General features: G+C 46.1%; 1 protein-coding gene across 3 annotated transcripts in view; it reads left to right on the forward strand.

Moving 5' to 3' along the window:
• The window catches only part of LOC123999244 (serine/threonine-protein kinase TAO2-like), a 46564-nt gene that overhangs the window by 102 nt on the left and 20843 nt on the right, over positions 1 to 25619 (forward strand). For 2 of the 3 annotated variants that reach the window (XM_046304798.1, XM_046304800.1), the window contains exons 1-15: positions 243 to 792; positions 9598 to 9738; positions 9948 to 10019; positions 10239 to 10340; positions 10419 to 10464; positions 10609 to 10705; positions 12586 to 12699; positions 12853 to 12944; positions 13301 to 13394; positions 13684 to 13765; positions 13886 to 14053; positions 15345 to 15551; positions 17926 to 18054; positions 18343 to 18579; positions 24434 to 24562. In XM_046304798.1, the coding sequence (XP_046160754.1) occupies positions 9607 to 9738; positions 9948 to 10019; positions 10239 to 10340; positions 10419 to 10464; positions 10609 to 10705; positions 12586 to 12699; positions 12853 to 12944; positions 13301 to 13394; positions 13684 to 13765; positions 13886 to 14053; positions 15345 to 15551; positions 17926 to 18054; positions 18343 to 18579; positions 24434 to 24562 (1701 nt within the window). In that variant the 5' untranslated portion in view covers positions 243 to 792; positions 9598 to 9606. Of the gene's footprint in view, positions 1 to 242; positions 793 to 9597; positions 9739 to 9947; positions 10020 to 10238; positions 10341 to 10418; positions 10465 to 10608; positions 10706 to 12585; positions 12700 to 12852; positions 12945 to 13300; positions 13395 to 13683; positions 13766 to 13885; positions 14054 to 15344; positions 15552 to 17925; positions 18055 to 18342; positions 18580 to 24433; positions 24563 to 25619 lie in introns of those variants that run through there. The other variant, XM_046304799.1, reaches the window with a different exon arrangement.

Below are 25619 nucleotides of genomic sequence, written 5' to 3' on the forward strand. Positions count from 1 at the left end.
TTGGGTGAAATGTGTAACCACATTTTTGCTTGTAAACTATTTTGGGCACAACTGACAGACAGAGCGAAATAAGAAAGTTGTGGTTTCGTTAGTCCACCTGCCTTCGCCTACGGGTGTGAGGCTATTTAGATAAATGTATACTTCACTCTCCAGCCTGAAAGGCAGCAATACGCATTACAGCGTCTAGTGTGCCGGAAGCGGACAAGAAGAAGAAGAAGACACCCACACAGATAGAACAATGAGATTTAGTCATAAAAATATTTGACAACCATGCGCGTTACTTCCGGTTTCCGCATGGCTCCCGCCCCACTCACAGCCATCTTGTTTTTTTTTTCCTGAACAAAAAAAAGGTGTGAGACAGAAAAACACTGACGGGGGAGAAGCATATTAGACATTTTTGAAACTTGACGGAAAGGCTGATGTAGTGATACAATACGATATGAAAGGAAGGGGAGCAGGCGAGGTGGAAGAAGACCAGCCGCACCCCGTATACAGCTAACGTTAGCTAGTAGCTAGCCAGCTAAGCTAACTGGCTAGTGGCTCACCAGTTCGGAACGGATTAAGTAGCTAGTCAGACAGCTAGCTAAGCTAGCTAGCTTCTGCTCAGCCCTACCGATAGCTAGCCTATGAAATTGAGAACAAATCAAATTCGTCGTCGGATGTATGTGAGAAGGAAATCGATGACAATGCATCGTACGTCGATTTGAGATCCCCCCCTCATTGAAGAGACCATCACTAACGTTACTAGTTTTTTTTCTTCCTGTAGCTAGAGCGGGATCATAACAAGCCGTGGTAAGTGTTGCAATTTATTGTCAACAATGATGGCTAGTTAGCTAGCCGTCCATCTTAGCGCTAGTTAGCCAGTTTGCGATTCTGGCCTTAGCGTGTATTTAGCATCAGAATAGTTAACATATCAATTGACTGAAATTAATTGACTTGCGAGCTAACCAGCTAACTGGCATTGCTGGCAAGGCATAGCTAACTAGCTTACTCAACTAACGACGATATGGTGTTTGGATACATCCATTGATAGCTAATTAGCCATCATGCTAAACTCAGCTGACATTGACATGCCTGAGCCAAAAAAAACATGTATCGATAACTATGACATAGTCTAATGTGGATAACTAGCTAGACATCTCAATGACAACCCGAATTTGAGCATAGACATACTTGTAAACGTGTAGTTAACAAAGTTGAAAGTGAGTGAGACTCATTCATGGCGAGGCAAGACCTAACGTTAGCCTAGGTCCGAGTTGAAAATATATCCCCTTCAACCGAGGGCGAGACCCGGGTTCGTACCCCTGTCTGTCACACAAGACCCATTACATGACGACATACAAATAAAATGAATGACAAACACTGGTTTTATTGTAGCCAACCATGACCCAATTAATTTCTTCCAGAATTAGTCTTGCTACAAGGCTAAATCAGTTAGATCATGTTGGGGCGGCAGTTGGCCTTGTGGTTAGAGCATTGGGCCAGAAAGGTTGCTAGATCGATTCCCTGAGCTGACAAGGTAAACATCTTTCGTTCTGCCCCTGAACAAGGCATGTAAACCCACTCTTCCTTGGCCGTCGTTGTAAAGGAAAATTTGTTCTTAGGAAGGTTAAATAAATAAAAATAAATGTTTGTGCTGTTAGTGCCCTTAGTTTAATATTTGTGCCCTTAGTTGAATGCACTGTCCCCCACGATCATTTACCCACAGTTCAGCTACTACCTACTTTACTATGACTCACCACACTGCAAAAAGGGTGAATACATACTGGAACAAAACGGGGGAAAATAGGGAATGGAAAATAGTGTAACATTGGAGAATTAAATAAATTTCAAACCAACAATATAGGCCATCAATTCACATCAGCTGCAATAACTCCCTAGTGTTTATTGCTTGACAACACCTACAGGTGATATGGTCAGTGCAGCCACTGATGACATCGCAGATAACTAGATCAAGCTGTAGGTCTTCTGTGTTAACATGAGTCTTGAATTGAGCACCAATAGACTGTTATTGTGTAACAGAGCATATCGAATATTTGACCCTAAAGTCGTGGGTTTGGTTCACTGGATTTCTATAAAGACCATGAAGTCTATATAATGTACAGACATGGCATGTCCTTTACACACACACCCCTACACACACTCTTGCACGCTAACACAAACACTTGTCTTGCGCAAACATTATTTGAAAGGCTTGATTTAAAGAGAGCATCCAAAGCCCAGTGGGGGCCCTAAGGCGATGTCTTGATGCATTCACTCCAGACTGAATCACTGGAGTTGGTTACGTTAGCTCTGCTAGTTCCTCTCCAGCGGTCACACACTCAAAGTCTAGGCATCCTTACTTCCTTTATTCCTTGAAATAGGCTCATCACTGATCTTGCATGACATGACTGGAGAAATCATCATGATGGAAGGCCATGTTTGCACCTGTACAACCATGTGAGATCAGTGACTATTTCGAGGCAGGAAGGAGGATGCATTTGAATTGTGTTTGAATAGGGACTTGGCTCTTTTTAACAGGATAGGTCACCACCTAAATCTACATTTGTCAGGTGGTTAGGCTGCATGTCATGATATTCCACACCATATGATGTAGCCTATTTGAAACTATTAGATAACTGCAGGCCAGACATCAATCTTGAATTAATGGGAAATATAGGTGTCGGGTAAATCCACTTGAATCCAATCACTTTTTGACAGTATCCCTTTTGATTTAAACCAAACTTTTTATACATGTTTGCCCGTGGAAGACTTGGTCAGAAAGTGTCTTTTTGGACCTGAATGCCAAAACAGTCAGGAGATAAAGGTGCCTGAAGTTAACCCATTTTGTATACTCCACCATACCATGAGACATCTGTCTTCATCGCTGGAAAAGCTTACAAACATGGTTGGCAAACTATTTTATTTGTTTTAATAATATACAGTACTAGTCAAAAATGTTTGGACACCTACTCATTCAATAGTTTCTTTATTTTTACTATTTTCTACATTGTAGAATAATAATGAAGACATCAACACTATGAAATAACACATATGGAATCATGTAGTAACCAAAAAAGTGTTAAACAAATCAAAATATATTTTACATTATTCAAAGTATTCACTATTTGCCTTGACGACAGCTTCGCACACTCTTGGCATTCTCTTAACCAGCTTCACTTGGAATTCTTTTCCAATGGTCTTGAAGGAGTTCCCATGTATTCTGAGCAATTGTTGGCTGCTTTTCCTTCACTCTGTGGTCCAACTCATCCCAAACCATCTCAATTGGGTTGAGGTCGGGTGATTGTGGAGGCCAGGTCATCTAATGCAGCACTCCATCACTCTCCTTCTGGGTCAAATAACCCTTACACAGCCTGGAGGTGTGTTTTGGATCATTGTCCTGTTAAAAAATCAAATTATAGTCCCACTAAGCTCAAACCAGATGGGAATTCTGCAGAATTCTAAATAAATCACTGACAGTGTCACCAGCAAAGCACCATCACACCTCTATGCTTCACGGTGGGAACCACACATGCAGAGGTCATCCGTTCGCTTACTCTGCGTCTCACAAAAACACAGCAATTGGAAACAAAAATCTCAAATTTGGACTCATCAGACCAACGGACACATTTCCACCGGTCTAATGTCCATTGCTTGTGTTTCTTGGCCCAAGCAAGTCTCTTCTTATTATTGGTGTCCTTTAGTACGGGTTTCTTTGTAGCAATTTGATGATGAAGGCCTGATTCACTCAGTCTCCTCTGAACAGTTGATATTGAGATGTCTTACTTGAACTCTGTGAAGCGTTTATTTGGGCTGCAATCTGAGATGCATATAACTCTAATGAACTTATCCCCTGCAGCAGAGATAACTCTGGGTCTTCCCTTCCTGTGGCGGTCCTCAAGAGAAGCAGTTATAGCGCTTGTTGGTTTTTGCGACTGTGCTTGAAGAAACTTTCAAAGTTCTTGACATTTTCCTGATTGACTGACCTTCATGTCTCAAAGTACGTTTGTCTTCGCTTATTTGAGCTTTTTTGCCATAATATGGACTTGGTCTTTTACCAAATAGGTCTATCTTCTGTATACCACCCCTACCTTGTCACAACACAGCTGATTGGCTCAAACGCATTAAGAAGGAAAGGTTGCTACTTTGAAGAATCTGAAATATAAAATATATTGTGATTTGTGTAACACTTATTTGGTTACTACATGATTCCATATGTGTTATTTCATAGTTTTGATGTCTTATTATTATACAATGTAAAACAATTGAGCGTTCTTATTTAATTCCACATTTGCTTTTCATCAGCCAACGAGATAAGTAGGCCTAACGAACAGCAAAAGCACTAGCCTATTTTCACGCAGTAATCGTGGAATGACATTGTATCACAGTAGTACTTACCTGTCAGTGTTGTCATTGACTGTGATGTAGGCCTAATGATTTCTCACGCCCCAGTGTCAAAATGGGAAAGCTGTTCCGAATTTGTGGCTGTTTTATCTAGGCTTGAGCCTTTTCCTTTCGGTGTTGGTCCACCAGCTTCAAACAGCTGTAAAACCCACTATTTTCTGGTAATGGAAATATTTTTCTCAGATATTTTTAGATGGTACAATGATTCCCAACACTATTCATTGTTTGACTTAAACTGAAATTGAGCGAACAGTGTGTAATTTTAGCATCAAGGAAATGACTGAGCGATTTCCACTAGATAACACAGCCACAAAGTCAGAGCAGCTTTCCCAGTTTGACAACAGATGCCGTTCCAGCGGGAGAAATCAATAGGTGACTATCCCAGCCAATCACAACACTGGGATGTGAGTAATACTGTGAAAGACTATCATTTCACAATCACTGCAGATATATTATGGGAATTTTTGAAATTGCAGTACAAAAATACAATTCTGTGTAGCACCTTTTTTAAGTTATGAGTAAGCCAGGTCTCTGCTCTCACAGCAATTTGATTTACACTTAGACAGAGGGACTGTGTTTTATATAGCTGTAGTGGAAGTTTGTGTCCTTCACCGTGATGTGTACGCTAGCGCTCTCTGCCGAGGTTGAGTCGAATAATACATTTTTAATATGGATTTGTTATGAAGTGCTCTTTGTGAGAACTAGCCTCCCTCTTTTTTGGTTTCTCTCGTCTCTCCGCACTTGTTCTCTACCATTCTATCTCTATATACCCTTCTTTACTCCTCTCTCTCTACCTCTATTCCCCTACACTCTCTACTAGGTATCTTCTAAATCAAAGAGGAATAGGCGATGCATGAAAATGTTGGCTATATGGATAAAGATTTAATCTAGCCAATAGGGTCCCCTAGGAAACACAGAACATCACCATGGCATTTTCATTCGTTGTCATGTCGAACAACACAGTATTCAAAGTGCCCACTATTATTAATATTCGAACTTTAGAATTATAATAAACGTTATATTTCCATGATTCCAAAAGTTCATCCAAGTATTTTGATCTAAATCGCAATTACAACATTTGATTAAAAATAAGGCCGAGTATGTTTTGCCCATATCGTGGCAGTGTGGAAATGATCTCAAATAAGTGCAGGAAATGCAGAAATTGATGGAAATGCAGGAAATTATTTTAGGGTGAAGTTGAATTGAACAGTATAAAACAATCAGAATGGAAAGACCCATTGAAATAATTTTTAATATAAACTCAGTAAAAAAGAAAGATTTACAGGATCTTGTCTTTCAAAGATAATTCGTAAAAATCCAAATACCTACACAGATATTCATTGTAAAGGGTTTAAACGCTGTTTCTCATGCTTGTTCAATGAACCATAAACAATGAATGAACATGCACCTGTGGAACCGTCGTTAAGACACTAACAGCCTACAGGCGGTAGGCAATTAAGGTCACAGTTATGAAAACTTAGGACACTAAAGAGGCCTTTCTACTGTCTCTGAAAAACACCAAAAGAAAGATGTCCAGGGTCCATGCTCATCTGCGTGAATGTGCCTTAGGCATACTGCAACAAGGCATGAGGATCAGGCCAGGGCAATAAATTGCAATGTCCGTACTGTGAGACACCTAAGACAGCGCTACAGGGAGACAGGACGGACAGCTGATCATCCTCGCAGTGGCAGACCATGTGTAACAACACCTGCACAGGATCGATACATCTGAACATCACACCTGCGGGACAGGTACAGGGTGGCAACAACAACTGCCCGAGTTACACCAGGAATGCCCTCCATCAGTGCTCAGACTGTCCGCAATAGGCTGAGAGGCTGGACTGAGGGCTTGTAGGCCTTTTGTAAGGCATCACCGGCAACACCGTCACTTATGGGCACAAACCCACCTTTGCTGGATAGGACTGGCAAAAAGTGCTCTTCACTGACAAGTTGTGGTTTTGTCTCACCAGGGGTGATGGTCAGATTCGCGTTTATCGCCGAAGGAATGAGCATTACAGCGAGGCCTGTACTTTGGAGCGGGATCGATTTTTGGAGGTGGAGAGCTTGTTGTCCATTTCAGTTAACCTCAAAGCTGTTCGTTACAGGGAAGACATCCTCCTCCCTCATGTGTTACCCTTCCTGCAGGCTCATCCTGACATGACCCTCTAGCATGACAATGCCACCAGCCATGCTGCTCTTTCTGTGTGTGATTTCCTGCAAGACCGGAATGTCAGTGTTCTGCCATGGCCAGCGACGAGCCCTGAGCACGTCTGGGACCTGTTGGAATGGCGGGTGAGTGCTAGGGCCACTCCCCCCAGAAATGTCCGGGATTTTGCAGGTGCCTTGGTGGAAGAGTGGAGTAACATATCCCACAGCAAGAACGGGCAAATCTGGTGCAGTCCATGAGGAGGAGATGCACTGCAGTACTTAGTATCTGGTGTGGCCAGCTGCTGCATTGACTGTTACTTTTGATTTTGACCCCCCCCCCTTTGTTCAGGGACACATTATTCCATTTCTTTTAGTCACATGTCTGTGGAACTTGTTCAGTTTGTCAGTTGTTGAATCTTGATATGTTCATACAAATATTTACACGTTAAGTTTGCTGAAAATAAAGCAGTTGACAGTGAGAGGACGTTTCTTCATTTGCTGAGTTTGTGTTGCCACCCTAGGGTCACGCACTACTCATAAAGCAAATGTAGAACTTTTCTTAATCAAAAAACATAAAATATTGTGAAATTTAAAAAAAATACCATATATTTTGGCCATATCAAATGTATTTATATAGCCCTTCGTACATCAGCTGATATCTCAAAGTGCTGTACAGAAACCCAGCCTAACCCCAAACAGCAAGCAATGCAGTTGTAGAAGCACGGTGGCTAGGAAAAACTCCCTGGAAAGGCCGAAACCTAGAGAGGAACCAGGCTATGAGGGGTGGCCATTCCTCTTCTGGCGGTGCTGGGTGGCGATTATAACAGAACGTGGCCAAGATGTTCAAATTTTCATTAATGACCAGCATGGTCAAATAATAATAATCACAGTAGTTGTCGAGGGTGCAGCAAGTCAGCACCTCAGGAGTAAATGTCAGTTGGCTTTTCATAGCCGATCATTGAGAGTATCCTACCACTCCTGCTGTTTCTAGAGAGTTGAAAACAGCAGGTCTGGAACAGGTCAGGATTCCATAGCCGCAGGCAGAACAGTTGAAACTGGCGCAGCAGCACGGCCAGGTGGACTGGGGACAGCAAGGAGTCATCCTGCCAGGTAGTCCTGAGGCATGGTCCTAGGGCTCAGGTTCTCCGAGAGAGAGACAAAAAGAAAGGGATAATTAGAGAGAGCATACTTAAATTCACACAGGACACCGGATAAAACAGAAGTACTGCAGATATAACAAACTGACCCTAGCCCCCCAACACACAAACTACTGCAGCATAAATACTGGAGGCTGAGACAGGAGGGGTAAGGAGACACTGGCCCCATCCGATGATACCCCCGGACAGGGCCAAACAGGCAGGATCTAACCCCGCCCACTTTGCCAAAGCACAGCCCCCACACCACTAGAGGGATGTCTTCAACCACCAACTTACCATCCTGAGACAAGACCGAGTATACCCCACAAAGATCTCCGCCAAGGCACAACCCAAGGGGGGGGCGCCAACCAAGACAGGAAGTTCACATCAGTGGCTCAACCCACTCAAGTGACGCACCCCTCCTAGGGATGGCATGGAAGAGCACGAGTAAGCCAGTGACTCAGCCCCTGTAATAGGGTTAGAGGCAGAGAATCCCAGTGGAAAGAGGGGAACAGGCCAGGCAGAGACAGCAAGGGCGGTTCATTGCTCCAGAGCCTTTCTGTTCACCTTCACACTCCTGGGCCAGACTACACTCAATCATATGACCCACTGAAGAGATGAGTCTTCAGTGAAGACTTAAAGGTTGAGACCGAGTTTGCGTCTCTCACATGGGTAGGCAGACCTTTCCATAAAAATGGAGCTCTATAGGAGAAAGCCCTGTTTCCAGCTGTTTGCTTAGAAATTCTAGGGACAATTAGGAGGCCTGCGTCTTGTGCCCGTAGCGTACGTGTAGGTATGTACGGCAGGACCAAATCAGAGATATAGGTAGAGCAGCCCTACTCTCTACCTCTTCTCTATTCCCCTGCACTCTCTACCTCTTTTCTCCTACACTCTCTCTCTACCTCCTCCTCTATTCACCCACGCTCTCTCTACCTCTTCCTCTATTCACCCACCCACCCACGCTCTCTCTCTCTCTTCCTCTATTCACCCACCCACGCTCTCTCTCTACCTCTTCCTCTATTCACCCACCCACGCTCTCTCTCTACCCCTTCCTCTATTCACCCACCCAACGCTCTCTCTCTACCTCTTCCTCTATTCACCCACCCACGCTCTCTCTCTACCTCTTCCTCTATTCACCCACCCATGCTCTCTCTCTACCTCTTCCTCTATTCACCCACCCACGCTCTCTCTCTACCTCTATTCACCCACCCACGCTCTCTCTCTACCTCTATTCACCCACCCACGCTCTCTCTCTACCTCTATTCACCCACCCACGCTCTCTCTCTACCTCTTCCTCTATTCACCCACCCACCCACGCTCTCTCTCTACCTCTTCCTCTATTCACCCACCCACGCTCTCTCTCTACCTCTTCCTCTATTCACCCACCCACGCTCTCTCTCTACCTCTATTCACCCACCCACGCTCTCTCTCTATCTCTATTCACCCACCCACCCACGCTCTCTCTCTCAACCTCTATTCACCCACCCACCCACGCTCTCTCTCTCTACCTCTATTCACCCACCCACCCACGCTCTCTCTCTCTACCTCTATTCACCCACCCACCCACGCTCTCTCTCTCTACATCTATTCACCCACCCACCCACGCTCTCTCTCTACATCTATTCACCCACCCACCCACGCTCTCTCTCTACATCTATTCACCCACCCACCCACGCTCTCTCTCTACATCTATTCACCCACCCACCCACGCTCTCTCTCTCTACCTCTATTCACCCACCCACGCTCTCTCTCTACCTCTATTCACCCACCCACCTACGCTCTCTCTCTCTACCTCTCTACCTCTTTCTTTTTTCCACCTTTCTCTTCTCTATCCACTCTTCTCCACACCCTTTCTCTCTCTGTTTCCTCTACCTCGATCTCCCTTGTCCCCTCTCTCTTTCCCTCCTAATTTTCTCCCTCTGTCCACCAGGCCCTGGCTATGCCCTCGAGTGTGCGGGCGGGCAATCTAAAGGACCCGGATGTGGCTGAGCTCTTCTACAGAGATGACCCCGAGAAGCTTTTCGCTGACCTCCGAGAGATCGGCCATGGCAGCTTCGGGGCCGTCTACTTCGTAAGGGAACCTTTTATATTAGGGGGAGAGGGGAGAGTTTTGATTAAGAAAGCGTCTGTGTGTGTGTGTTAGCTCTTCTTGTCAACGTGTGTGACAAGGTGTTTTGAGAGTTTGTATGAGCCAGAACCTCTTGTTGTTTTTTTTCAGTATTTGAAGGTTTGAATGGAGTGTGTGTGCGTGACTGTCTTTCTCGATGCTGTGTCCGACAGGCCCGAGATGTGCGCAACAACGAGGTGGTGGCCATCAAGAAGATGTCCTACACTGGCAAGCAGTCCAACGAGGTGAGGGAACATGTGTTAAGTTGACGAATAGAAATGGATGTGTTAGTGCTTGGCTGGAACAAAAGCCTGCACACTCAGGACCAGAGTCAGAACCCTTACATAAGGCTATTCAAGAATGGCTTAGACTTGTCCCTGAACCATAGACTTTTAGTCTATTTTCCATGATTCCCTGTGGCCCGATGTTTGGTATGAACCCCTGCTGTCGCTCGTTCTCCTCAGAAATGGCAGGATATCATCAAGGAGGTGAAGTTCCTCCAGAAGCTCCGTCATCCCAACACCATCGAGTACAGAGGATGCTACCTCAGAGAACACACAGCATGGGTCAGTATTAGCAGTGTGTGTGCCCCCGGTTACACGATTTGAGTGTCTACTAATAGTCTGCCCCCCTCTCTCCCTCAGCTGGTGATGGAGTACTGTTTAGGCTCCGCCTCCGATCTTCTGGAAGGTTAGTGCACCACGGAAACAACTGCAGGGATTGTTTTGAGTCATGTTTTTCAGGGCATTTAGCATGTTTTTGAAGCTCTGTGTATAACTGGACTCTCTTGCTCTTTCTTTTTTCTCCTTTTCTCTCTTCTGTCCCTCTCTGTAGTTCACAAGAAGCCACTACAGGAGGTGGAAATAGCTGCTATTACCCATGGTGCACTGCTGGGCTTGGCCTATCTTCACTCCCACAACATGATCCACAGGTAATATAATAAAAATATATGCCATTTTAGCAGACATTTTATTTATTTTTTATTTATTTATTTCCCCCCCCCCCAAAGTGACGTAGTCAAACTACTACTACAACCTCTCAGTCCATGCTGCTGCGTTGTCCGTATCCTGTCACTGTGCATTTAATAATATATGCCATTTAGCAGACGCTTTTATCCAAAGCGACTTACAGTCATGTGTGCATACATTCTACGTATGGGTGGTCCCGGGGATTGAACCCACTACCCTGGCGTTACAAGCGCCATGCTCTACCAACTGAGCTACAGAAGGACCATTTCTGGCCGTTCAATTCCAGTTCTGTTTTCAATGCTGCGTCTTTCAGTCTAGTCTGTCGTCATTGGTTCTACAATACCTCCGTAACGTCTCAGGGATTTTACTCATTGCCGTTTCAATAGTCATTTCATTGTGGCCTTTAATAGCCAGGGCCCATTTTCCCCGATAGCGATGGGAACACGAGTTTTCCAAAACGGCACTACAACGTGTGTCGTCACTGATAGGATCGCTGCTCTGGGATCAGATTTGCCCATTCAAAAATTTCCGCAACGTTCTGATTATTTTTTTTGTAATACTGACTCAATCAGAGAAAGAGCGAGAGGGAGATGCTACCACCTACGGCTGCAGATATTGAGGCAGCTTACTCTAGTGCTTCCCCAATAAAAATGCAATTAATCACAGATTTGGCACATTGCTCACACGTTAGGCTCCACATCATGCAATATGTTGATACAAGTTGTAGACAGGAGCCTACATGTAGCAAAATAAAACTTGATTGAATTTGAAATGTAGTTTAATATGATTGAAATAGGCCTATAGTTTACAGTTTTATATCTTTGTGCAGTCGTCTCGGTTTTTAATTTAAAGCGGTTTAAAAAAATGTTTGGGTCAATTGCAAAGACATGGGCACCTTTTGTATTTTTAGTCAACTTTGTTCTGAGGTTTCCCGCGGTCACAGAGACGGTTAAGTCATGTGATTCTGTTTCAGCGGAGATCTGCTGTGTAGAAAGCGATTCGGGAGTCATGTAATGACACAATTAGCTGTTCTAGTGGTCCGGGGCAGGCATTTAGATTCCGAGCGTTTTCATGTATGACGTTAATAACGATGGCTTGGCCATTTTTAACGGTTCTCCCACCAAGGTTCTTAACGGTGAACTTAGCCTTAAGATACTTTTGGGAAACCGGGCCCTATTCTCTTCTATACCATTATATGCTACATTAGGGTATGTCACGATCGCAAAGAGGTTTCTAGGCTTACGGGTCAAATGACCATGGGTTAAGAAAACTCTTGGATGTCTACAATTGTATGGAAAGTATGGAGAAATTATAATGGGTGTGTGTGTGTATATATAGATTACCAACCCCTGGGAGTTGGTAATCTACTGCATCTTGCCTATGCTGTTCTGTACCATCACTCATTCATATATCTTTATGTACATACACTTGTGTGTGTGTGTATATAAGGTAGTTGTTGTGAAATTGTTTAGGTTAGATTACTCGTTGGTTATTACTGCATTGTCGGAACTAGAAGCACAAGCATTTCGCTACACTCGCATTAACATCTGCTAACCATGTGTATGTGACAAATACATTTGATTTGATATATGTATTTTTTTTCAAACTGCTCATTTTTTGGCCCGCAAATTGCCAAAATCATACCTGTCACCCCCCCCAAAAAAAATCTGTGCGGCCCTCCGTTGAATTGTAAAAATCCTGCTGTGGCCCTCCAGCCAAACATTTGCCCACCCCTGGGTTAAATTAATGTTCAACGTCGTTATCTCTGCGCTGTCAACGTTACCATTGTTACTGTTGTGTCAACATTGTTTTTGTCATGTTAACATTGCTCCTCTCCTCTCAGGGATGTGAAGGCAGGGAACATCCTCCTGACAGAGCCGGGCCAGGTGAAGCTGGGAGACTTTGGCTCTGCCTCCATTGTTGCCCCCGCCAACTCCTTTGTAGGAACCCCCTACTGGTGAGGAGCTAGAAATGCAAACTGTGGACTATTCAATTCCTTGAAGGCCAAAGTACTGCCGGTCCTCTCCTGTGAATCTACAAATCCTCCCCCCACCCCCTGCCCTACACACCAGTGGCTGATTTATAAAGGGAGGGTTCACTCTTTTCCCAGGATGGCTCCGGAAGTGATCCTAGCGATGGACGAGGGTCAGTACGACGGCAAGGTGGACGTCTGGTCTCTGGGCATCACCTGTATAGAGCTGGGTAGGCATCGCACACCACATCAAGAAAGAGAGAGATTTCAGAAGTTAAAACTAACAATGTAGCATAATATAGGAAATATGAAGGCGTCTTAACCCCAGGCCCTCACTGTCTGAGTGGTCTGACCAAAACCCCTAACCCCTGGGAGTTGGTAATAGTCTGTCTGTTTGCTCCGGCATTGTTACTGGGATTTAAGAGACTCAGCGCTAAGCTGCTTTCGCTGCTAGTCAACACGTCCTCTCTCTCCCTTCTCTCTCTCACTTGGTCAATTTCTCTCCATCTCCTTTACCTTCTCTCGATTGATCTCTCGCTCCTCTTCTTTTTGTACCCTTCTCTCGCTCTTCCTTTTCTCCCTTTAGCGGAGAGGAAGCCTCCTCTGTTCAATATGAATGCTATGAGTGCCTTATACCACATCGCGCAGAACGAGAGCCCCATCCTAGCGTCCAATCACTGGTGAGCATCACTCTCCCTCTTTCTCCCTCATACACAACTCTCCACTCACTTATCTGTCTGTCATTTACCTACCCCCCCTCTTGCTTAACTCTTGAACTCCTTTTTTTCATGATCTCGCCTGTACATCACTGTCTCGTTGTCTCTTAACGCTCTCTTTCGCTCTTAACGCTCTCTTTCGCTCACTCACCAGCTCTCTCTCTCTCTCTCTCTCTCTCGCTCTCTCTCTCTCTTTCTCTCTCTCTCTCTTTCTTTCTCTTCTCTGACGGAACTCTTTTCTCTTGCGCCGCAGGTCTGATTATTTCCGTAACTTTGTGGACTCCTGTCTACAGAAGATTCCCCAGGACAGGCCTATCTCTGATGTGTTGCTCAATGTAAGAGTGCAGCTCACACACCTCTTCCTCGTTCCTCCTCTCTAACCCCAATTTCTCTCTCTAACTCGTTGCACTCCCTCTTCCCCGCCTCCTTTCTTCCCCTCCTTCCCCCGTCGGTAGCACCGGTTTCTGTGTCGTGAGCGTCCCCTGACGGCGGTGATGGACCTGATAGCGAGGACCAAGGACGCAGTGCGGGAGCTGGACAACCTTCAGTACAGGAAGATGAAGAAGATCCTCTTCCACGAAGCCCACAACGGACCCACTCCAGAGGGAGGCGAGGAGGAGGAGGTAGGAGCTCCCCATGTTAATAAGGCCCATAATGGACCTCCTCTGGTTGTATGGTGGGGAGGTGGTGGTACGGGGCACACTTGTTAGGGCAGATCTGTGTCGTTCACTTACAGCGCCTTCAAAAATGATTCATACCACTCGACTTATTCCACATTTAGTTGTTACAACCTGAATTCAAAAATGGATGAAATATTTATTTTTTTCTCCCCCAATCTACACATAATGACAAAGTGAAGACATGTTTTTAGAAATATATTCACATGTTAGATTCACCTTTGTCAGCGATTACAGCTATGAGTCTTTCTGGGTAAGTCTCAGAGCTTGAAAATATGAAGTGGTACTCAGTGATGTGTTGTTTGATTTACCCCAAACATAACAATGTATGCAGGACATAAAGTTGGAATTTCTTTGCCACAATTTTACTTTAGTGCCTTATTGCAAACAGGATGTACGTCTTTGAATATTGTATTATGTACATGCTTCCTTATCACTCTTGTCAATTAGGTTAGTATTGTGTAGACACTACAATGTTGTTGATCCATTCTCAGTTTTCTCCCGTCACAGCCATTAAACTCTAACTGTTTTAAAGTCACCATTGGCCTCATGGTGAAATCCCTGAGTGGTTTCCTTCCTCTCCGGCAACTGAGCTAGGAAAGATGCCTGTATCTTTGTACTGACTGGGTGTATTGATACACCATCCAAAGTGTAGTTAATAGCTTCACTGTGCTCAAAGGGATATTCAGTGTCTGCTTTTTATTTTATTTTTACCCATCTACCAATAGGTTCCCTTCTTTGCAAAGTATTGGAAAACCTCTTTGGTATTGGTGGTTGAATCTGTGTTTGAAATTCACAGCTCGACTGAGGGACCTCAGTAATTGTATGTGTGTACAGAGATGAGGTAGTTATTCAAAAATAATGTTAAACCTTATTATTGCACACAGTGAGTCCATGCAACTTATGACTTGTTAAGCACATTTGTTCTGAATATATTTAGGCTTGCCATGACAAAGGGGTTGAATACTTATTGACTCAAGATATTTCAGCTTTTTGTTTTTAATTCATTTGTAAAAATGTCTAAACAATACCACTTTGACATTACGGGGTATTGTGTGTAGGCCAGTGACACCGTCTCAATGTAATCCATTTTAAATGCAGGCTGTAACACAACAACATTTGGGAGAAATCTAGGCGTGAATACTTTCTGAAGGCATTGTATCTTATGTGAACTTTCTGTCTCTATAATGTCTCTTTTTTTTCTTCCCCTCTCTCCTTCCCCCTCCCTCTCGCCCAGGAGGTGGAGCAGTACCTGCTGCGCACGGGCACTGTGGGCAGCATGGAGAGTTCCCAGTCTGTGCCCAGTATGTCCATCTCCGCCAGTTCCCAGAGCTCCTCGGTCAACAGCCTGGCGGACGGCTCCGACGACAGCAACGAGATGGCCATGATGACCGAGGGAGAGCACACGGTCACCTCCAACTCCTCCATTATACACCGCCCTACAGTAAGTCTGAGAGCAGTCTCCATTATACACCGCCCTACTGTAAGTCTGAGAGCAGTCTCCTCCATCATACACTGCCCTACTGTTAGTCTGAGAGCAGTCTCCTCCATCATACACTGCCCTACTGTTAGTCTGAGAGCAGTCTCCTCCATTATACACCGCCCTACTGTAAGTCTGAGAGCAGTCTCCTCCATCATACACTGCCCTACTGTTAGTCTGAGAGCAGTCTCCTCCATCATACACTGCCCTACTGTAAGTCTGAGAGAGCAGTCTCCTCCATTATACACTGCCCTACTGTTAGTCTGAGAGCAGTCTCCTCCATCATACACTGCCCTACTGTTAGTCTGAGAGAGCAGTCTCCTCCATCATACACTGCCCTACTGTTAGTCTGAGAGAGCAGTCTCCTCCATCATACACCTTCCTACTGTTAGTCTGAGAGAGCAGTCTCCTCCATCATACACTGCCCTACTGTAAGTCTGAGAGCAGTCTCCTCCATTATACATTTACATTTAAGTCATTTAGCAGACGCTCTTATCCAGAGCGACTTACAAATTGGTGCATTCACCTTATGACATCCAGTGGAACAGTCACTTTACAATAGTGCATCTAAAACTTAAGGGGGGGGTGAGAAGGATTACTTATCCTATCCTAGGTATTCCTTAAAGAGGTGGGGTTTCAGGTGTCTCCGGAAGGTGGTGATTGACTCCGCTGTCCTGGCGTCGTGAGGGAGTTTGTTCCACCATTGGGGGGCCAGGGCAGCGAACAGTTTTGACTGGGCTGAGCGGGAGCTGTACTTCCTCAGTGGTAGGGAGGCGAGCAGGCCAGAGGTGGATGAACGCAGTGCCCTTGTTTGGGTGTAGGGCCTGATCAGAGCCTGGAGGTACTGAGGTGCCGTTCCCCTCACAGCACCGTAGGCAAGCACCATGGTCTTGTAGCGGATGCGAGCTTCAACTGGAAGCCAGTGGAGAGAACGGAGGAGCGGGGTGACGTGAGAGAACTTGGGAAGGTTGAACACCAGACGGGCTGCGGCGTTCTGGATGAGTTGAAGGGGTTTAATGGCACAGGCAGGGAGCCCAGCCAACAGCGAGTTGCAGTAATCCAGACGGGAGATGACAAGTGCCTGGATTAGGACCTGCGCCGCTTCCTGTGTGAGGCAGGGTCGTACTCTGCGGATGTTGTAGAGCATGAACCTACAGGAACGGGCCACCGCCTTGATGTTGGTTGAGAACGACAGGGTGTTGTCCAGGATCACGCCAAGGTTCTTGGCGCTCTGGGAGGAGGACACAATGGAGTTGTCAACCGTGATGGCGAGATCATGGAACGGGCAGTCCTTCCCCGGGAGGAAGAGCAGCTCCGTCTTGCTGAGGTTCAGCTTGAGGTGGTGATCCGTCATCCACACTGATATGTCTGCCAGACATGCAGAGATGCGATTCGCCACCTGGTCATCAGAACGGGGAAAGGAGAAGATTAATTGTGTGTCGTCTGCATAGCAATGATAAGAGAGACCATGTGAGGTTATGACAGAGCCAAGTGACTTGGTGTATAGCGAGAATAGGAGAGGGCCAAGAACAGAGCCCTGGGGGACACCAGTGGTGAGAGCGCGTGGTGAGGAGACAGATTCTCGCCACGCCACCTGGTAGGAGCGACCTGTCAGGTAGGACGCAATCCAAGCGTGGGCCGCGCCGGAGATGCCCAACTCTGAGAGGGTGGAGAGGAGGATCTGATGGTTCACAGTATCGAAGGCAGCCGATAGATCTAGAAGGATGAGAGCAGAGGAGAGAGAGTTAGCTTTAGCAGTGCGGAGCGCCTCCGTGATACAGAGGAGAGCAGTCTCAGTTGAATGACTAGTCTTGAAACCTGACTGATTTGGATCAAGAAGGTCATTCAGAGAGAGATAGCGGGAGAGCTGGCCAAGGACGGCACGTTCAAGAGTTTTGGAGAGAAAAGAAAGAAGGGATACTGGTCTGTAATTGTTGACATCGGAGGGATCGAGTGTAGGTTTTTTCAGAAGGGGTGCAACTCTCGCTCTCTTGAAGACGGAAGGGACGTAGCCAGCGGTCAGGGATGAGTTGATGAGCGAGGTGAGGTAAGGGAGAAGGTCTCCGGAAATGGTCTGGAGAAGAGAGGGGATAGGGTCAAGACATCTGTGTGAGTGGACCAGATGCCCTACTGTAAGTCTGAGAGAGCAGTCTCCTCCATTATGCATCGTCCTACTGTGTCTGAGAGGTGTGTGTGTCGTGCGTCTGTGCTAGAGAGAAAGAAGATGGTGGTGTGTGTATGTGGTAAGTATATCGGTTGTGTGCAATTTGTTTGTCTGTGGACATTAATTAAACTTCCCTCTCCTCCCGAATTCTCTCTCCTTGTCCCCCTCCCCCAGGGTCAGGATAATATCTATGATGACCCATACCAGCCAGAGATAGACCAGCAGCAGCCCTCGTCAGCCGCCCGCCGCAGGGCCTACTACCGCAACCGGGACCACTTCGCCACCATCCGCACGGCCTCCCTGGTAAGCACATCCCCAAACCCCTCTCTCTGACTCAACCACTAGCACAACCCCTAACCCCTCTCTCATACTATTATGAAAGCTTGTATTGTTTTCTTACAATTACTTTGCCTGAGCTTGATTGAGTTTGCCTGTGATCCAATGGAACTGTCCCACAACTGAAAACCCCGCCCACCTGTCTCTCCAGGCAGGCTCAATCAAAAAGTCAGATACTATTGAGACACATTCCCTCTCTCTCTCGCCCCTTTCTATCTCCCCACTCTCTCTTCCCCGTCTCTTCTCTCTCTCCAGGTTACTCGTCAGATCCAGGAGCACGAGCAGGGCTCAGCGCTGAGGGAGCAGATGTCTGGCTATAAGAGGATGAGGCGGCAGCACCAGAAACAGTTGATGGGCCTGGAGAACAAGCTGAAGGCTGAGATGGATGAGCACCAGCTGAGACTAGACAAAGAGCTGGAGAACCAGAGGAACACCTTCGGAGGAGAGGGGGACAAACTGGGCAAGAAACACCAGGCCATACTGGAGAAGGAGGTGAGGGATGGTGGGACTGGAGGAAAGAAGGAGGGGTGGAGAACCAGAGTTTTGGAGGAGAGGGGGTCAAACCGGGAAAGATTAACATAATTCATTACTTTTCTCCCTTCATCACAATATTGTGGCTGTATCCAGGAAGGCCAAAGTTCCAAAAGCTGGGCCTAAAATAGTGTATAAGAGATCATACAAAATATTTTGCATGATGAAAAAAAAAAATTGTTGGTCTAATGTGATTAATAAGGAGCACTTGATGGATTTAAGAAATTGCTTCTTCCAATTATTGATAAACATGGACCTGTTAAGAAACTGCCGGTTAGAACTGTTAAGGCTCCATGGCTTGATGAGGAATTGAACAACTGTAATGGTGAAGAAGATGGAGCAAAAGGAGTGGCTAATAAGTCTGACTTACTGCAAAAGAAATGATGTGACTAAACTCAACAAAAAGAAGAAGAAACTTTATTATGAAGCCAAGATCAATTTGTATAAAGAATGATGGAAAAAAAACTTTGGAGTATTTTAAATAAGTATAACTTTTTCATTATATTTCATTATATCACAACGGTTTGATTTGTCTTATCTTAGCAATTTCTTCTCAGCTAGCTACATAGCCGTCTTTGTATCAAAGATAATTGCGTAATTATCGTATTTCGCCGTCCTAACGTAGTCTTCACTAGCCAGCTAGCTAACGTCCACTGATTAGCTGCACTGAGAAACTTTTACACTCAACTGAACGACTTGATTAGTTTAGTGTTAGCTACCTACATAGCTGTCTTTGCTGTCTTCGTATCATCGTATCATCGTATCCAAGATAATTGTGTTGTTTAGGTTTAGAGTGTGTAGTCTTAGAGTGATTATCTTAATTTACCGAGGTTAGCTAGCCAGCTATTTGTCGTCCTTAACGTAGGTGACTCTGCTAGCTAGCCAACAGCTAGCCAACGCTAGCCAACGTCTTCTGTATAGAACTCAACTACCCGGTCGCATTCACAGGTTGTATCACATTTTCACTTCATTTCATTACAGTACAACGGTTTGATTTGTTTGATCGTAGCTAGCTACTTAGCTAGCTACATAGCCGTCTTTGTATCAAAGATAATTGTGTAGTCTAGAGCGATTTTCTAGGTTCGCTAGCCATCTATTGTCGTTCTTTTAACGCAACGTAACGTAAACAACACTGCTAGCTAGCCTGCTAGCCCCGAATAGCAACACTGCAGAAACTATTACACTCAACGGAATGACTTGATTAGTGTAGTGTCAACAACGCACCCACTGCCAGCTGGCCTACTTCAGCAGTACTGTATCATTTTAATCATTTTAGTCAATAAGATTCTTGCTACGTAGCTTAACTTTCTGAACATTCGAGACGTGTAGTCCACTTGTCATTCCAATCTCCTTTGCATTAGCGTAGCCTCTTCTGTAGCCTGTCAACTATGTGTCTGTTTATCCCTGTTCTCTCCTCTCTGCACAGACCATACAAACGCTCCTCACCGCGTGGCCGCGGCCACCCTACTCTGGTGGTCCCAGCGCGCACGACCCACGTGGAGTTCCAGGTCTCCGGTAGCCTCTGGAACTGCCAATCTGCGGTCAACAAGGCAGAGTTCATCTCAGCCTATGCCTCCCTCCAGTCCCTCGACTTCTTGGCACTGACGGAAACATGGATCACCACAGACAACACTGCTACTCCTACTGCTCTCTCTTCGTCCGCCCACGTGTTCTCGCACACCCGAGAGCATCTGGTCAGCGGGGTGGTGGCACCGGGATCCTCATCTCTCCCAAGTGGTCATTCTCTCTTTCTCCCCTTACCCATCTGTCTATCGCCTCCTTTGAATTCCATGCTGTCACAGTTACTAGCCCTTTCAAGCTTAACATCCTTATCATTTATCGCCCTCCAGGTTCCCTCGGAGAGTTCATCAATGAGCTTGATGCCTTGATAAGCTCCTTTCCTGAGGACGGCTCACCTCTCACAGTTCTGGGCGACTTTAACCTCCCCACGTCTACCTTTGACTCTTTCCTCTCTGCCTCCTTCTTTCCACTCCTCTCCTCTTTTGACCTCACCCTCTCACCTTCCCCCTACTCACAAGGCAGGCAATACGCTCGACCTCATCTTTACTAGATGCTGTTCTTCCACTAACCTCACTGCAACTCCCCTCCAAGTCTCCGACCACTGCCTTGTATCCTTTTCCCTCTCGCTCTCATCCAACACCTCCCACACTGCCCCTACTCGGATGGTATCGCGCCGTCCCAACCTTCGCTCTCTCTCCCCCGCTACTCTCTCCTCTTCCATCCTATCATCTCTTCCCTCCGCTCAAACCTTCTCCCACCTATCTCCTGATTCTGCCTCCTCAACCCTCCTCTCCTCCCTCTCTGCATCCCTTGACTCTCTATGTCCCCTATCCTCCAGGCCGGCTCGGTCCTCCCCTCCCGCTCCGTGGCTCGATGACTCATTGCGAGCTCACAGAACAGGGCTCCGGGCAGCCGAGCGGAAATGGAGGAAAACTCGCCTCCCTGCGGACCTGGCATCCTTTCACTCCCTCCTCTCTACATTTTCCTCCTCTGTCTCTGCTGCTAAAGCCACTTTCTACCACGCTAAATTCCAAGCATCTGCCTCTAACCCTAGGAAGCTCTTTGCCACCTTCTCCTCCCTCCTGAATCCTCCGCCCCCTCCCCCCTCCTCCCTCTCTGCAGATGACTTCGTCAACCATTTTGAAAAGAAGGTCGACGACATCCGATCCTCGTTTGCTAAGTCAAACGACACCGCTGGTTCTGCTCACACTGCCCTACCCTGTGCTCTGACCTCTTTCTCCCCTCTCTCTCCAGATGAAATCTCGCGTCTTGTGACGGCCGGCCGCCCAACAACCTGCCCGCTTGACCCTATCCCCTCCTCTCTTCTCCAGACCATTTCCGGAGACCTTCTCCCTTACCTCACCTCGCTCATCAACTCATCCCTGACCGTTGGCTACGTCCCTTCCGTCTTCAAGAGAGCGAGAGTTGCACCCCTTCTGAAAAAACCTACACTCGATCCCTCCGATGTCAACAATTACAGACCAGTATCCCTTCTTTCTTTTCTCTCCAAAACTCTTGAACGTGCCGTCCTTGGCCAGCTCTCCCGCTATCTCTCTCTGAATGACCTTCTTGATCCAAATCAGTCAGGTTTCAAGACTAGTCATTCAACTGAGACTGCTCTCCTCTGTATCACGGAGGCGCTCCGCACTGCTAAAGCTAACTCTCTCTCCTCTGCTCTCATCCTTCTAGATCTATCGGCTGCCTTCGATACTGTGAACCATCAGATCCTCCTCTCCACCCTCTCCGAGTTGGGCATCTCCGGCGCGGCCCACGCTTGGATTGCGTCCTACCTGACAGGTCGCTCCTACCAGGTGGCGTGGCGAGAATCTGTCTCCTCACCACGCGCTCTCACCACTGGTGTCCCCAGGGCTCTGTTCTTGGCCCTCTCCTATTCTCGCTATACACCAAGTCACTTGGCTCTGTCATAACCTCACATGGTCTCTCTTATCATTGCTATGCAGACGACACACAATTAATCTTCTCCTTTCCCCCTTCTGATGACCAGGTGGCGAATCGCATCTCTGCATGTCTGGCAGACATATCAGTGTGGATGACGGATCACCACCTCAAGCTGAACCTCGGCAAGACGGAGCTGCTCTTCCTCCCGGGGAAGGACTGCCCGTTCCATGATCTCGCCATCACGGTCGACAACTCCATTGTGTCCTCCTCCCAGAGCGCCAAGAACCTTGGCGTGATCCTGGACAACACCCTGTCGTTCTCAACTAACATCAAGGCGTGGTGGCCCGTTCCTGTAGGTTCATGCTCTACAACATCCGCAGAGTACGACCCTGCCTCACACAGGAAGCGGCGCAGGTCCTAATCCAGGCACTTGTCATCTCCCGTCTGGATTACTGCAACTCGCTGTTGGCTGGGCTCCCTGCCTGTGCCATTAAACCCCTTCAACTCATCCAGAACGCCGCAGCCCGTCTGGTGTTCAACCTTCCCAAGTTCTCTCACGTCACCCCGCTCCTCCGTTCTCTCCACTGGCTTCCAGTTGAAGCTCGCATCCGCTACAAGACCATGGTGCTTGCCTACGGAGCTGTGAGGGGAACGGCACCTCAGTACCTCCAGGCTCTGATCAGGCCCTACACCCAAACAAGGGCACTGCGTTCATCCACCTCTGGCCTGCTCGCCTCCCTACCACTGAGGAAGTACAGCTCCCGCTCAGCCCAGTCAAAACTGTTCGCTGCCCTGGCCCCCCAATGGTGGAACAAACTCCCTCACGACGCCAGGACAGCGGAGTCAATCACCACCTTCCGGAGACACCTGAAACCCCACCTCTTTAAGGAATACCTAGGATAGGTTAAGTAATCCCTCTCACCCCACCCCCCTAAGTTTTAGATGCACTATTGTTAAGTGACTGTCCCACTGGATGTCATAAGGTGAATGCACCAATTTGTAAGTCGCTCTGGATAAGAGCGTCTGCTAAATGACTTAAATGTAAATGTAAATGTAAATAAAATTATGGGCAGAAAAACACATTCAACCCCATCTTTTATCGAATTTGATGGCTTTTTCATCTCAAAACCATTTGATGTTGCCAATTATTTTGCTTATAGAGAAGGGCACTCAACATGTACTACACTGACACAAATTACTGAATAATTGGTTGAAAGAAATTGATAATAAGATTGTGAGCTGTACTGTTAGATTTCAGTGCAGCCTTTGAAATGATTGACCATAACATGTTTAAATAAGGTTTTTCAACCTCAGCTCTGAATCCATGATATGGCAATCTATCTAATAGAACTCAAAGGGTTTTCTTTAATAGGAGCTTCTCTAATGTCAAACATGTCAAATGTGGTGTACCGCAGGGCAGCTCTCTAGGCCCTCTTTTCTATTTTTACCACTGGCATTAAATGAAGCATGTGTGTCCATGTATGCTGATGATTCAACCATATACACATCAGCAACCACAGCTAATGAAGTCACTGAAACCCTTAACAAAGAGTTGCAGTCTGTTTTGGAATGGGTGGCCAGTAATAAACTGGTCCTGAACATCTCTAAAACTAAGCATTTGTATTTTTTACAAATCATTCCCTAAGTTCTAGACCTCAGCTGAATCTGGTAATGAATGGTGTGACTGTTGAATTACTTGGTGTTACCTAAGATTGTAAATTATCATGTTTAAAACATATAGATTCAATGGTTATAAAGATGGGGAAAAAAGAGATGCTCTGCTTAAGGAGATGCTCTGCTTTTTTGATGAACACATTCCAAAAACAAGTCCTACAGGCTCTAGTTTAGTCTAATCTTGATTATTGTCCAGTCGAGTGCTGCAAGGAAAGACCTAGTGCTGGCCCAGAACAGAGCGGAACATCTTGCTCTTCACTGTAATCCGAGAGCTAATATAAATACTTTGCTTGCCAGTCTCTTGGCTAAGAGTTTAGGAGAGACTTACTGCATCACTTCTTCTTTTTTAAGAAACGTGTTTTTAAGAAACACACAGCTCTGGCCCCACCAGGGGTCTTTTCGCAGTCCCCAAATCCAGAACAAATTCAAGAAAGCGTACAGTATTATATAGAGAGCTATTATTGCATGGAAATACGTTTCATCTGATATTGCTCAAATTAACAGCAAACCTGGTTTAAAAAAAAAACATCTCACGGCACAACGCCTCTCCCCTATTTGACCTAGATAGTTTGTGTATGTATTAATATGTAAGCTAAGTGCGCCTTTAAAAAAAAAAAACATGTATTTAATGTTTTGTGTGGACGCCAGGAAGAGTAGCTGCTGCTTTTGCAACAGCTAATGGGGATCCTAATAAAAATACCAAACACCTCCCTCTCTCTAGACCAAGGCAGCCCTAGCTGAGGAGAAGAAGTTCCAGCAGCATATCCTGAGCCAGCAGAAGAAAGAGCTGACCGGTCTTCTGGAGTCTCAGAAACGCCAGTACCGCCAGCGCAAGGACCAGCTCAAAGAGGTACAACCTTATTCCAACCACACCGACAACCTTATTCCAACCATTTCAGGACAACCATACAATTGCAGTCAATTGCAGTCACATGGGACTGACCCAGGAGTGTCTGGTGTCTAACTAACCCTTCCCCCTGTGTTTTGATTGGCTTGTGTCACCCCCTAACCCAGGGTTCCTCAACTGGCGGCCCGCAGGCCAAATGAAATTATTTGGCCCCCCAATTTTTCTTTGCAATGTTTCCTTGTTGCACATAAGACTGTAAAAACACCAGGAAAACAGCTCCACAAATCAGCTTAACATTTTCAGAAATCTGTTCCCAAGTATTCCCACGCATAGAGAACCAATCTAAGCAATGTTTGAAATAGTTTTAATCAAACATTGTATCTGTTCTTGCGGTTCATTTGAAGTCTTCTAATTATTTGTAATCCTACGGATTTTTTTATTTATCACAGTGCAGCTGGCTCGTCTGCTCTTTCTCTTCACTAATGATGCAGGTGTGTGTTCAGTCTTCGGCCTGTTCCCCTGGCCTCATTGATGATAGACCCTACTTTACTGAAGTTGTTTTTACTGCTAGAAATTGCGAGATGCAGCTTTTGATTGCCGATAGATGGGCCTAGTGCACGGTTCAGATTCAGTCTGTCTGGTGGCCGACCTTCCTATACTGTGCCCCTCCCCTCTCTCTCCATCCCTTGCTAGCTTGCTATGGGAGATGCAGGCAGCTCGAGATAATTTGATTGATAGTAAGTTCCTCTTCAGAAGCGGCATTCCTTTACAGACAAGTAAAATACCCGTTCAGTGGCACTTCGAAACCTTCTCTGGAGAAGGTTTTGTCGGCAATTAAAAAGCCTGAGTGTACCCTTAGACACAAAAACATGCCCTACCCGAGGCGCTTTCAATGGTATATGACTGTGGTACGCTTAACTTAATTGCCCGGCCCTAGTGTTCATACATGCGTAATTGGACCATTACTCTGCAATTTTATGAGCCATTTGTCACGTCCCTAGCTTCAACCCTTACCCCTGTGTTGTAATGAGTGGCTAGTGTCACTCTAACCCTTCCCCCT

This window comes from Oncorhynchus gorbuscha, linkage group LG16, assembly GCF_021184085.1.
Source record: "Oncorhynchus gorbuscha isolate QuinsamMale2020 ecotype Even-year linkage group LG16, OgorEven_v1.0, whole genome shotgun sequence".
NCBI classification, from domain to species: Eukaryota; Metazoa; Chordata; class Actinopteri; order Salmoniformes; family Salmonidae; genus Oncorhynchus; species Oncorhynchus gorbuscha.